Source organism: Diospyros lotus, chromosome 1 (assembly GCF_014633365.1).
Source record: "Diospyros lotus cultivar Yz01 chromosome 1, ASM1463336v1, whole genome shotgun sequence".
Classification (NCBI taxonomy): Eukaryota; Viridiplantae; Streptophyta; class Magnoliopsida; order Ericales; family Ebenaceae; genus Diospyros; species Diospyros lotus.
The window spans coordinates 16,712,799-16,727,706 of NC_068338.1; the positions used below are offsets into that span (position 1 = coordinate 16,712,799).

The 14,908-nt window shown below is 37.7% G+C and overlaps 1 protein-coding gene across 1 annotated transcript in view; it reads right to left on the reverse strand.

The window, feature by feature from the left end:
• The window catches only part of LOC127806783 (ubiquitin C-terminal hydrolase 12-like), a 120,443-nt gene that overhangs the window by 82,342 nt on the left and 23,193 nt on the right, over positions 1-14,908 (reverse strand). The window contains exons 4-8 of the mRNA XM_052344300.1: positions 6,368-6,630; positions 6,053-6,271; positions 5,852-5,960; positions 5,610-5,722; positions 5,262-5,360 (exon numbers count right to left, since the gene is read on the reverse strand). Of these exons, the coding sequence (XP_052200260.1) occupies positions 5,262-5,360; positions 5,610-5,722; positions 5,852-5,960; positions 6,053-6,271; positions 6,368-6,630 (803 nt within the window). The remainder of the gene's footprint in view (positions 1-5,261; positions 5,361-5,609; positions 5,723-5,851; positions 5,961-6,052; positions 6,272-6,367; positions 6,631-14,908) is intronic.

Sequence of the window (14,908 nt, forward strand, 5' to 3'; positions counted from 1 at the left end):
GGAGGCAGTGAAGGCGACCCCATTTTGGGAGGCAGGCTTGATAAAGACGACTCACAGGGAAGTCCAATTGATCGGAATTTCCAAATGAACAAGGCCATCCCAACCTTGAAGTTGTTCACAGGAGAATTTCGAAGAAGCTGCAGCTGAGGTGATCACTGAAGGAGGAGTGAGGCAGGCGAAACTTATAGAGCCTGGCGGAATCTTGATTTTGCTGTGGTGAATTGCGGAATTGATTCTGACTCACAAGGAGGAGAGGTCGGCTCGGATCTGAAGAAGTAGGAGGAGTGGCTTCCGGCGAGTTCTGTTGAACATTCTTAGCCGTCGATCTCTTTGCTGAGGAAAGATAGAAGGTTCGACTGTGAAGGCGGGGCAGCGGTTTGTTTCGCTGCTACTTTCCGAGCTATTGCAGACTTGAAGTAGCAGTTCAGGAAGACAACCTTAGTCATTATCGGAACTAATCGAGTGGTAATTTAGGAGATTCCGATTAGAAGTCCAACAACGCATACCAGCAAATTAGAGACGAGAATTCCACGGGCAGTGAATTGCGTTTGAGGCGATTCTAACTAAGAACTCGATTAGTTCACGGAAGAATTGGATTAAGGATGTATCAAGCTCCTATGCCCTGGCCTTTGACTTGTCCTGCTCTTGAGAATTCTACCATGACGAATAGCTTGCGTATGAAAAAATGGGAGTCTCCTCTGCAGCAGAAGGATGTTGCATTTTCAGTGGGATACAACAGAAAACGTGAAGAGTTTGGGCTGAATCATGAGGCATGGAATCAGACATTAGACCCTTGGGTTAGCAAAATGTGTGAGAAATTTGGCTGTGTAATACGAGAAGAGCTTCAAGAGTTTGCAAGGATGCTGAGTAAGGAGTATAACTACAAGTTTCCAGCAGAATTCTTCAACAAACCGAGAAGGAATGTTGCAGATGATCATTTTGAAAATTCTAACCAGAAGATGATGGATTTTGACAACTATTCAGCAGGAGTGAATTCCAGTAAGCTAAAAGAAGAAGATGTTGCTGATGTAGAGGAAAAAAATGTTGAGAGTGAGCTTCAGAAAAATTCTAATGAACGAGACGAAGATGTGGTAGAATTTCTAACAGGGGTAAATGGTTTAATTGCTGAGGAACCTCTTGAATCCCTTGTGGGAATTAAGGCACAAACTATTGGAAAACCTTCCCCTAATGGCGATGACTTACTGTCAGGGGTGACTGATGGGGTTGACTATGTGCCCCAATCCAAGGCTAGAGATGATACTAAAGATTTGGATTTTTTTGGCAATATTGGAGAATTGGACTTGGGAAAAGATAGCTTCCCTTATTGTCATTCTGGAGGATCTATTAATTTGGTTTATGGAGAACATCCTCATGGGGAACAACCATCTCGAACTCTATTCATAAGAAAAAATAGACAACAATGTTGAGGACTCTAAGCTTCGATCTGCTATTCAAGCACTCAGATTTGAATCTGAAGCCATTGAGGTCAATTTGGTTGCCCCTATTGAAGTGTTGGTCCAAGTTATGCCGGTGACGATTGCCCCTATTGAAGTGTTGGTCCAAGTTATGCCGGTGACGATTCTTGGAATCCTAAGAACAAAGAAGAAGAAGCCTAGAAGGAGAAAGAGGGAAAAAGAGATTGAACAGAAAATGAAGGTAGGAGTGGGATGAAGAAAGAGTAGCTCAATGATAATAAGTTTCTTGGGGACAAGAAACATTTTAAGACGGGGGGAATTGTCATGTACCTAGGAGTATAGGAGGGTCAATGCTATAATAGGAATATAATAAAGGGGGTAATCTTGTAATAGGTTTATAATAACTGTTAGGATATATTGTTAGCAAGTGGTTAGGCTGTTAGAAGGCAATGACGCCTATTTAAGGCTGCTGTTAGGAGTTTGTTGGTATGCTTGAATTGAAGAATGAATTTCAAACTCTATTCTCTCTCTTAATTCTCTCTCTCGGTTCTTCTTCTCTTTCCTTCCCATTTCTCTTTGTTTCAGTTCTAAATCTCCCTCCCTTTCTGCTTTCTCTTTCCTAAATCCCTCCAAATTCCTATCACAACCCTAGCCAAACCCTAGGGCTGTGACATTTGTCACCATCCAATCCCACATTGATAGTCTACAAGAGAGGTCTTGGATATATTGTTTGGTTTCATGACCCATAAGTCACCTTTTATTTAGCACTTTTTGTTGAGGACCCATGGTGTTACACATATGACATATCCAACCATCATTGGGTACCTATTAATGGTTAGGTTTGTTTAGAAACCAGTCAAAACACACAATAGAGAGATTGAAAGAGGGGGGTGGTTGTCATTGTCGGAGGACAAGAAGAGAAGGGTAGAAAGAAGTTGAAAAGAGAAAGTGGGGCACCTTGGGTAATTCAAAAAAAATTAATCGCAATTATCCACATTAGGGATAAATTGTCCTAAGTTTTTAACCTAAATAGAAGTAACTATAATTTTCCAAAATAGAGGAGTGGTCCCTTCAATTATGTCCTACCCCAAGAGTGATCAATGTATTTTACCCTAAAATTAAATATATTTGTTATTCAAAAAATGAAAGAAGACAGAAATATATGGAAGTCTAGAATTCATGTAGCCGACCCTACATAGTGGGATAAAGGCTGGATATGTTGTTGTTGTTGTTATTCAAAAAATGAAAAAATAGTTAAATCATATACATGTATAAACATTTGTATTTTCCAAACATGTCCCTAGCATACCATGTCATGAGTTTGTCTCATTTTAGGATTCATCTCCTATATCCGTATCCATCCTTATTTAACCACTCAAGAATCACATTTGTTCTTGTAAAGTGAATAAAGAATTCAAATAAAAGGACAGTGATGAGATTTTGATTGGTTTCACTAAAAAATTGAATAAAAAGCTTTTTTCTTTTTTTTTTTTTTTTTTTTGGGGGGGGGGGGGGGTGTTGTCTATGATTATTTAGATGTCTTATTACTCAAGACAAGCCCATACCATGGTTGAGAAGGAAACAAGACTTCCAAAATAAAATATTCCTTACAAAGAAGCTATATCACTTTGCCATGGATTCATTTTGTTTTCCACCAAAACAACTTAAAACCTTTCCATTTTCCAAGGATAACTCTGCTATAAAATATTTTGAAGCACTACAAAAAAATTTTGAAAGGACAACTTGTGACATCTCATGCATTAATTAAGGGTCAAAAAAAAAAAAGAAATGAATGGTAGAAGCATTGAAAGTCGGCCTATAGTCAACTGAAGGGTTAGCTGTGAGAAGGAATGGTATGTCATGCACTGATTTTGGTTGGATGTATGGGGGCCAAGGCTTAGAAAGATTCTCCCTTGGGGCCTCAATGTGAGCCCAGTGAGGGTAGAATGGCCAAGAAGCAGAGGAAAATTCCCGTGCCAAGGGGATCCCAAGTGGTTGTTTTTTGTTGTTGCATGGTACTACAGTCATTATCGTGTATGTGTGCATGTAGTACAATTGTTTTCAATGAGTTTTGACTCATGATACATTGATCTGTACGGATTTCAGATGGCCCAAGTGGGAAAGACCAGTTAGAAAGCCATGTGGGGCTGGGCTTTGGGGGTGTCATAACTTGATTTTGTAATGAATATGCTGTATATTATGTTTTGTTGTGTTGTATACTGATGGTGATGATTTCTAAATGAGATTTATTGGCAAATCTGTTATGGTTTTGGTGACTGAACTTCAGGGGCTGAGAGGTGCATGTGAGGGTGTGATCACATCTATAGGATGTAATGTATTGCAGTGACCCTTAATGTATATCCTAATGTATTTTATGTTTTTTTTTTTTTAATCAAATGTAAATATGTATAAAAATCAAAATATATAGTATACACCGGATATACCCGAGACAACAGAGGCAACAAAACTAAAACCCCTGAAGAAAAGACTCATACTGGATCAAAACATGAGGATACAAAGAAAACATAGCTTTATATATACAAAGATTTTAATCCTATATGAAATACTCTCATTACAAGGCTTTACATTCTCAAAAACATATTTTATGTTCATTTGTTTAAATAGGGGAATCTGCTTTACATTCTCAAAAACATATTTTATGTTCATTTATTTAAATAGGGGAATCTGCACATAGGCCACAGTGAGCCGAAGACAGCCCAAGGGGTCTTTGCCATGTGTGTTGAGAAGGTTTAATGGGATACACTTGGGATAACAAAAATCATAAAATCACAAATAACATGGCCAATTGTGTGTTGACAAGGTGAAGGGCCTCAGATGGACTAGATCGGTAGTGTGATTGGTCAACTTGTGCTCAATGAGTTTTTGTCTTGCCCAAGCTGAGAATGAAGTACTGCTGTTATGGCTAGGAGGGTCATATGAAAAATAACAGAAGAGTCTTAAAAAAAAGAACCAAAATAGCTTCCCAGTCAGGAAAAGACTGAGAATGAAAACAGTATAACTAGTAGAGGGGATGCGTGGACGCTCTCTTGTGAAGAAGAATAACACCAGGATTCTGAGTAGGCTGTTGATACAGTAGCCTTGTACCATGCACTAACCAAGAAAGGGTTATTCACTTCATACAAATCAGAAGATTTTGGCACCTTGCAGATAGGCAACATTAGTCATGCAAAGACTGCGCATAGGAGATTCAATATAGTGCAGAACGATGTGAGATGTGCTCCAGATTTGTGTCTCAATCTTGCTTCCGTAAGTCAATTTAATTGGCAAGATCGTGAATATTATTTCAACAGTGGCAAGTGGAAGCTCATAAAGCAATCTCTGGTCATTTCTAAGGGCTAAGCTTACTGTATATTGTAGAAGACTCATGTGAACAAATGTTCCAATAGCCTACATGAAGGAAAAAATTAATCTTCACAAAACCTATGGCATGAGAGGCTCAGTCACATGAGCAAGAAAGGGTTACAAATTCTAGAAAAAACATTTCTTGTTCCCTTCGCAAAAAATGCTACTTTGAACCTTGTGGTTATTGTTTATTGACAAACATCATAAAGTTTCTTCTTATTCCTTTAGTAAAAGAAAAATGGGCTACTAAGTGGAGTATTTTCCCAACAAGAAGCTATAGAATATAAACATCTACCATGCATAGAACATAACCAAATAAAAACACTAATAATCCTTCATCAAGAGGAATTTTTTTTGTCCCCATTTAAGTGACTATAGAATGTCTTAACATATAAACCTAGTTACTGATAAGATGGAGTAAAAAATGAATGGCATGCAACATTCCACATTAAACAGTGCAAGACATGGCTTTTAACTGCTGACCTTCATCATTGTTTCCCCTGTGGAACCATATTCAAACCTCTTTAGGCAAAGCTTAAGAACAGGCGGGAAGTCTGTGAACAAGACACCCTTTTTAGGATCCTGAAATGATCAACATTAATAAATATACCTCACTTGACAAAAAGGTTTGATTACTGAGTATATTCAATGGACACAGCACATAAAATTATGTAATCCTTTTCTCTAGAGACACGAGGACATACCTGCAAAAGAGATAGAAAAAGCTCAATCAAAAGTTTAGCCACCAGATTACTAATATTGTTTGTACATCATGACTTGCTTAAACATTTAGAAAACCATTATTCAGAAAAAATGAAGGTGCCAACAAACCTTCAAACCATATTGTCTAGTTTGATAATTGTCATCTTCAAGGCGCTCAAGCTCAATATACTTGTCAAAAGATGCATAAACATCATGGCAACCTTTGACATCAAGCTCAAGGTCTGCCACCCAACATATAAGATTCATCAATGTGTAACAGAAGAATAACCATAAAGCTTTATGTCCTAACACTATTCTGGATGATGAACAAATACAATAAAATGACAATGATTTTGAATGTAAAATAATACCATAAAAGGTCTCCTTTCTAGTCAATTTATAGGCTCCATTGGTGGATTCAATGTATTTCACATAATGACCCTCAAATAACTGTTGTATGGTACTCTGCAAAGCAGGTCCCTGGTGCCAAGATATAGCATTATTCAGAGCGGATATAGTTGCCACAGTTCATAGAAAAAAGATAAAGGGCTTAACTTTGAAGGTTTGGATACCTTCATTTTGTTTTCAAGCTTTCCAGAAAGAACTCTACTAAGTTCTTGCACATCATGCTGCATTAAAGTGTCATCTTTTTCCCATGCAAAGGATTTGCTAAGCTCTTCTGTTGCAACACTTCTATCGCTATGCTGGATGTTGTAAAATAAACTCTGCAGAGCCAGAGGGATACTTGTAGATGGAATATCATACTCTGTCGTCGGCATGCTATAAATGGCCTAAACAGACAATTTAACATATCATCTCCAGTTCTGGATGACTTCAATAAGAAACTTTTGATCATCTAGAGTCAAAGTTAGAGAACAACGGCTAACCTTTCTAAAGTATGGAATGTGATATAGGATCTGGAGAATAGAATTTATGTAACCAGTCACCCCTTGTCTTTCCAGACTAACAATGTCAGTCTCCTTTGGATCAGAGGTCAGCTTGGCAACATTATTAGGAATAGCAACCTTGGCTTCCACTATACATGTATCATTCACAACATAACCTTTTCGAGGGTTGTATAGTTCATCAAGATGTATAAGAGATGTGAAACCCCAATCACTTTCTTTAGCATTGAATAGGTGTTGGGTCTCTAACCAAATGAGGCAAGGAAAGTGTTAGCATGAAGTATTCAATACAGTTAAAATCATGCCCACTTGAGTATTGCTAGTAACGATACAAAAAAATACACATCTTGATATAGATTGGAAGATTCTGCATTGTGTCTCTCCCCTCCTATATATATGTACATATATTCTTTAGACAACCAAATATTGAATTAAGTTTAGTAACAGAAAGTGGGGACAATTTTGTTGTCCAACTTAAAGATCAATTATTCCAAGAAAAGATCAGTCTAGATATTTTGAATCAATCCTTCAAAAATGATGTTATTCACAAAATCAGGGTAGGATGGTTAGAAATGCTTCTAGCACTGTATTCAATTATAAAATCCCTTTAAAGCTAAAAGGGAAATCAAACAATTGACTATAACACCAGTTTTGTTTATGGCACATAATGTTGCGTAGTTAAGTACCAATATATGCAAAATATAAGTGTAGCCTTAGTAGAAAATGTTATGTAGGATCTGGGCCATACAAGAAAAGACAGATTAGAAACATGATTACTGTAGGAGTGATGTCTATTGAAAATAAAATACACGAGAAGTAATTAAGATGGTTTAAACATATGAGAAAAAGACCAATAAAAGCACTTGTATGATGAGTGGATAAAATGAATGAAGTTCATTGCAGAAGAGGTCAAGGAAGACCTAAAAAACTTAGTAGGAAACCTTTTAGAGTGCCATGAAATAAAAAATGCCTTCAAAAAGGCATGGTCATTGATAAAAATGATTGATTAGTTAGAATTCATGTAGTTAGCCCCACCTTAGTGAGATCAAGACTTGGTGATGTTGTTAATTACTGTTATTGTTCTTCAGGTAACTCAAACTTTGGATGTCTTTAACATGTAAAACATCCAAAATGGAACCTCTATCCTTAAGAAGATAGAAAAGATAGTATTTCCCACCCACCCTTGCCCAAAACAGGAAAAAAGAAAAAAAGAAAAAGCAATGATTAGGCAGTGGATTTAGAGAAATGCCTACCGCTTGCAAAGATTGTCAAAAACCAGCCAATATTTGTTAATCCAATAATTTAAAAAATACATATGAAATACAAGGATGAGAGTTCAAGTATAAGCCATAATAGAAAGCCTAACTTTAGGTAAATTCAATCTTTTAAGGTCTTCAACATGTAAAAAGATCCAAAACGGAACCTCTATCCTCCAAAAGATAGCAAAGCTAGTATTCCACCCACCCTTGCCCAAAAAAATAAAAAGAGAAGAAAAGAAAGAAACAATGATACAAAGAAAAAGCATTGATTTGGTAGTGGATCTAGAGAAAAGCCTACCAGTTGCATAGGTCAAGCATTTGAAATATATATGAAATAAAAGGGCGAGTGTTCAAGTACAAGCCATAATAGCAAGACTATTGTGAGGAATAGGAGAAATAAAACTGTATGTGTTGGAGAATCAACCCCAGCAGATTCAGCCCAATCAATCTCTTGTGATTGTGGGATTGGTTGGGGGAATCTTTCTATAATTATCAGTTAACTTTTTTGTACAGATTTGATTAGGTTTTCTTTCTCTCATAGTTTCCTTTCTGAAATCTTTCCTTCTTTGTAAATCCTTACTGAAGACTTTGGAAAATAATGAATTTCTCTACATTCCTTTGATCGAGAAGTACAATTATATAGAAGTAGGAACTTCCAAATACAGCTTACAAAACTATACAGCTTAGGAAACAACTAAATACAGCTTAGGAAACTATATAGCTTAGGAGACTGCCAAAAAAGAATCATTAATTCCATAGGATCAGAAAATCAGGGTTCCTAAATTAGGAAACAGACTAGAAAGCCAGGATTCTACACTCCCCCTCAAGTTGGGTTATGTATGTCAAGCATACCCATCTTGGACTTCAAATTTTCAAATGTATTTCACAAGAGAGCCTTTGTTAGGATGTCAGCAATCTGAAAAATAGTTGGGAGTATAGATCAGTTTGACAATCCCTCCTTCCACCTTTTGTTTTATTAAATGTCGATCCCATTCTATGTGCTTGGTTCGGTCATGATAAACTGCATTCTTAGCAATGCTTATGGTGGCCTTGTTGTCACAGAGCAGTCTCATAGAGGTGCTGGATTAAACCTTCAATTCCCCACGTAATCTCATAAGCCATATACCTTCACAAACTCCAAGGCACATAGCACGAAATTCTACTTTTGTGCTGCTTCTGGCGACCACTATTTGTTTTTTACACCTCCATGTAGCGAGATTTCCCTAAACATAGGAACAATACCTTGTGGTTGATCGTCAATCTGTTATAGACCCAGCCTAGTTTGCAGCAGTGTACACTTCTACATCTCTAATTGTAGTTTTCTTAAAGTAAAGGCCCTCTCCTGGGTTCCTTTTTAGATACTAGAGGATGTGATGGATAGCTTTAAAGTGAAGTTTTGTAGAATTATTCATATTTCTGCTTACCAAACCTATTACAAATCCAATATCAAGTCGGGTGTGGGAAAGGTAAATGAGTTTCCCCACAAGTTGTTGGTATCTTCCTTTGTATGTGAGTGAGTATCCTTCGGTTTCACCCAATTTGTTTGTTGAGTCCATTGGAGTATATGTTAGTTTGCACCCAATCATTCCTATCACTTTTAGTAAGTCCAAGATATACTTTCGTTGAGAAATAAAAATTCCCTTTCTTGAGCGAGCCACTTCCATCCCAAGGAAGTACTTGAAGAATCCCCAAGTCCTTTACTTCAAACTTGTTAGCTAGGAGCTTCTTTGCATTACTAATTTCTTCACTACAATCTCCTGTGATGATGATATCATCCACATATACAATGATGATAGCCCTCTTCCCTTCTTTCGAAAATTTCACAAATAAGGTATGATCACATTGACATTGCAAAAATTCATACCTTTTTAAAACTTTGGTGAGACAATCAAATCATGCTCTAGGAGATTATTTGAGTCCATATAGAGATTTTTTAAGCCTGCAGACATTCCCACTGCTGCCTTGATTTTCAAATCTTGGAGGGATTTCCATATAAACATCCTCTTCCAAGTCACCATTCAAGAAAGCATTCTTGATGTCGAGTTGGTGAAGAGGCCAATCCAACTTTACTGCCAAAGTTAGTAGGACTTGTACTGAATTTAGTTTGGCTACAGGTGCAAATGTCTCCTCATAGTCTATGCCATAGGATTGGGTGAATCCTTTTGCAACCAAGCGGGCTTTGAACCTGTTTAAGCTTCCACCTGCACTATATTTTACCTTAAAAATCCACTTGCACCCAACCGGATGTTTTCCTTCGGGAAGATCAGTGATTACCCAAATTCCATTCTTTTAGTGTTGTAATTTCATCTTACATTGTTAACTTCCACTTAGGTTCCTTGAGGGCTTTGTGAATATTTTTCGGAATCTGCACATTGTCAAGTTGAGTAGCAAATGCACGAAAGTTTGGTGACAGCTTTCCTAGGAGACAAATTTAGCAATTGGATATTGGGTACATGACCTTATTTCTTTCCTTAGGATAATAGGAATGTCTAGATCAGCAGGAGGCTCATATATTTTGGCTTCAGGTTCAAGTTCACAAGTTTCGGGTTCAAGAGAGGTCTTACCTATGTCAATTTTTTGTTCCTTGGGATTTGGATCTGATTCTTGGTCATTGTTCAGAGGTGTGCAGTCCTCTACTTCCTTTTGAGTTTTCTGGTGCCTCAAGTACACAAGTAACTGTGGAGAATTAAAACAAAATTAGTGGCATTATCATGAAGTTAAATCCAAGTTAATGCTCCTAAATATTAGGATCATTCAAAGCTAAAGATAAGGCCTAAGATCTCTCCTATATGTTAGCTGATTATTTATGTTAGATAAGTTGTAAAATTAAACAGATTAGATATTGTACTTATAGATAGATTAGACTTGTACATTAGGTAGGACTTCTATCTCTTGATCATGTAAACAAAACTGAGAATAATCCTCTTCTCTCAATTAATTCTACATGGTATCAAAGCTGAGTTTTGATTCACTCCCAAGCCTCTTCCGATAAACCACTACTCACCCTTCCTCCCATAGTGCTTTTCTTCTTTCAGCCACTTGTTTTTCCCTACTCGTCAATATGGCCAGCAAGAGATCTCAATCATCCGAAATTATCCCCTTACCCACCAACAATCAAGGAGCCATCGACAATAATATGTTCACTGTCATTGGACATAAATTGAATGGGCAGAACTACCTACAATGGTCTCAATCAATCTTGATGTTCATATGTGGGAAGGGGAAGGACAATTACTTGACCGGAGCAACAACCAAACCAAAGGAAGAAGATCCTACATATCAGAGTTGGAAAGCTGAGAATAATATGGTAATGTCCTGGCTTATAAATTCTATGGTGAATGATATAGGAGAGAATTTTCTTTTATATGATACAGCCCAAGATATTTGGGAGGCTGCTAGAGAAGCCTATTCACATGTTGAAAACACCTCCAAATTGTTTGAGATTGAAAGCTTGCTTGATGATCTCAAACAAGGTGAATCTCATGTGACTCAATATTTCAATTCCTTGAACAAATATTGGCTGCTACTAGATAAGTTTGATAATATTGAATGGAAGTGCACAGAAGATTCTGCAAAGTACAAAAAGATTGTGGAACAAAAGAGGTTGTATAAATTCCTAATGGGCTTGAACAAGAACCTAGATGGTGTTAGAGGAAGGATACTCAGTACAAAACCTCTCCCAAATATCCAAGAAGCTTTTTCCGAGGTTCGAAGGGAAGAAAGCAGGTTGAAGATGATGCTTAAACCTGCAACATCTAATCTGGAACAGTCAGCATTAGTCACCCGAAGTACTCCACAGAATTTCAAACCAAGAAAGGGACGAACATGGTGCGATCACTGTCACAAAGCAGGACATACCAAGGATACTTGTTGGGAGATACACGGCAAACCCCTAGATTGGAAGCCAGCACATGAGAGAAGGAGTAAGAGCAACCTAGTATCTATGGAAGAGCCCACTGTAGTCACGGCACCAACACTGTTTAGTAAGGAACAAATGGAATGGCTGCGAACCATGTTTGGAAAGACTCAAATCAATCAGTCCTCTACTATTGCATCAGGATCTATAGCCCACAAAGGTACTTTTCTACATGCCCTTATCACTAAGAAAGATTTATCCAATGTTTGGGTGATTGATTCAGGGCCTCAGATCACTTGACGGGGGAAATCAATCTCCTATCCAATTTCCAGCCATGTAACAAAAATTGGACCGTAAGGGTGGCAGATGGCTCACTATCAAAGGTTGTGGGAACCGGATCCATTGCTCTCTCTAAGGATATTGTGCTGAAATCCATTATTTTGGTGCCTAATCTGAATTGCAATCTATTATCTATCAATAAATTGACATCTGATTTAGATTGTATTGCTAAGTTCTCAAAGAATGTATGTGAATTTCAGAAACGGAATTCAGGAAAGATGATTGGCAGTGCTGAGGCAGGATTGGGGCTCTATCTTCTTACAAAGACCAACTCCGAAGGCAACCTAGCTCAGTTCAACACTTATTCAACAATTCCTTCTATTTGTTTCTCTAATTCTTCTACTACTTATGATAGTGCAATCATGTTATGGCACTATAGACTAGGTCATCCGAACTTTGTTTATCTTAGGAAATTATTCCCATCATTGTTTTAAGAGTCAAGATCCACATAAATTGCATTGTCAAATCTGTCAATACTCTAAACATGTTAGGGATAACTATCCTAGTCAAAATTATACCTCTTCACATCCCTTTTCATTGATTCATAGTGGTGTATGGGGGCCTTCTCGAATTAAAAACATCACGGGTTCTTGTTAGTTTGTTTCATTTATTGATGACCATACCTAATTTACATGGGTATTTCTTATGAAAGAAAAATCAGAAGTTAGCCCTATCTTTCAAATGTTTCATTCTACGGTGAAAAGACAATTCAATGTCAAAATTCAAATCCTAAGAACCGATAATGCCAAGGAATATTTTTCTTCAATCCTTGGATCCTATCTTTCAAACCATGGCATTATACACCAAAGTTTGTGTGTGAATACACCCCAACAAAACGGTGTAGCCAAAAGAAAAAACCGGCATATCCTAGAAGTGGCTCGATCCTTGCTATTTTCCACAAATGTTCCAAAACATTTTTGGGGTGAAGCCATTCTCACGGCCACTTACCTCATTAATAGATTGCCCTCACGGATTCTAGATCATTAAACACCGAGCCACACCCTCCTTGAATACTATCCTCACACTCAGATTTTGTCTCATATTCCCCTCAAAATCTTTGGATGTACTGTGTTTGTTCATGTACACCAATAATTCCAAAGCAAACTCAATCCTGAATCCCTTAAATGAATCTTCATTGGCTATTCTCCTCCAAAAAGGTTACAAGTGCTATTCTCCCGAGCATAAGCAAATTTTTAACTCCATGGATGTAACCTTCTTTGAAAACCAACCCTATTATCCCAAAACTAATATTCAGGAGGGAGATCCATTCCTACAATTCTCAAGAATATTAGTTTTGGGAAACTCTTGCAAGCCCGAGCCCTGAAACTCAGCAACACACTGATCCTATGCAACCAGAACCTAACCATCAGCAACCTAACCAATTGGACCCTGCATTTACAAGTCCTTTCATCAGTCCTCAAACTTCTCCTACCAAAGAATTTTAGGTTTATTCTCGGAGGAAGTCTCAACAGGAGAGAGAACACCACTCCTGCTCTCAAACTGACCAAGATACTAACCCGAATATTCTCCTAAGTGACAGTGTTGAAAAGCTTGGGGAAAGTTTGGACAGTACAACCACTAATGAAAGCATTGAATGGCCTATTGCATTACAAAAGGGAGTAAGATCATGCACTCAACACCCAATACACAACTACATATCCTACAAGGATCTTTAATCAAAGTTTTGTGTATTCTTATCAAATTTGAATAAGGTGCAGGTGCCAAACACAATTAGAGTAGCCTTTCAACAACCACAATGGAAACAGGCCGTTCTTGATGAAATGAATGCCTTAGAGAAAAATGGAACATGGGAGATAACCACACTACCTCCTGGAAAGCAACCTGATAGTTGCAAATGGATATTTACAGTTAAGTATAGGGAAGATAGGCAGATTAGCCGATTCAAAGCTTGGCTAGCAGCAAAAGGGTTCACTCAATCCTATGGTATTGATTACCAAGAGACTTTTGCCCCGGTGACAAAGTTGAATAACATCTGGATTCTATTGTCTCTAGCTGCAAATCTAGATTGGCCTTAACCAACTAGATGTGAAGAATGCATTTTTAAATGGGACTCTAGAAGAAGAAGTCTACATGGAAATCCCTCATGGCTTTCAAACCAATCATACGAGAGATAAGGTGTGCAAACTCAAACGATCTCTCTATGGACTCAAACAATCACCTAGAGCTTGGTTCGAGAGATTTACAAGGGCAGTCAAACAACAAAGGTACAACCAAAGTCAGGCCGATCACACATTGTTCATCAAGCATACATTGGGAGGTAAATTGACCATTCTTATAGTATATGTGGATGACATTATTGTTACAGGAAATGACAAGCCCGAAATAAATAATCTCAAAGGAATGCTTGCAAGGGAATTTGAAATCAAGGACCTAGGAAATCTAAGGTTCTTCTTAGGTATGGAAGTTACAAGATCAAAAGAAGGCATCTCGATATCCCAAAGAAAGTACACTTTAGACCTACTAAAAGAAACTGAAATGTTGGGTTGCAAACCGGCTAACATGCCTATCGATTCAACTACAAAGTTAGATCTTGGAGAAGAGTGCTCCAATTGATAAAGGAAGATGCCAAAAATTGGTGCGAAAATTAATATACTTATCCCATACACGACCGGATATCAACTTCTAAGTAAGTTGTGTTGGTCAGTTTATGAATGATCCTAGAGAAGTCCATATGAAGGCTGTCTACCGCATCTTAAAGTATCTAAAATTGACTCTTGGCAAAGGCTTGATGTTCCGGAAAACAAACAAACGAGGAATAGAAGTGTATAGTGATGCTGATTGGGCTGGTTCAATTTGTGATAGGAGGTCAACATCCGGGTATTGCCCATTTGTTTAAGGGGATTCAGTTACTTGGCGCAGCAAAAAATAGTCTGTGGTCTCTAGGAGTAGCGCGGAGGCTGAATTTAGAGCTATGGCTCAAGGGTTTTGTGAAGGAATATGGTTAAGGAGATTATTTCAAGAACTACAAGTGGTTGTCCCTAAACCAGTACAAATGCTATGTGACAATCAATCTTCCATCAGCATTGTGAAGAATCCAGTCCATCATGA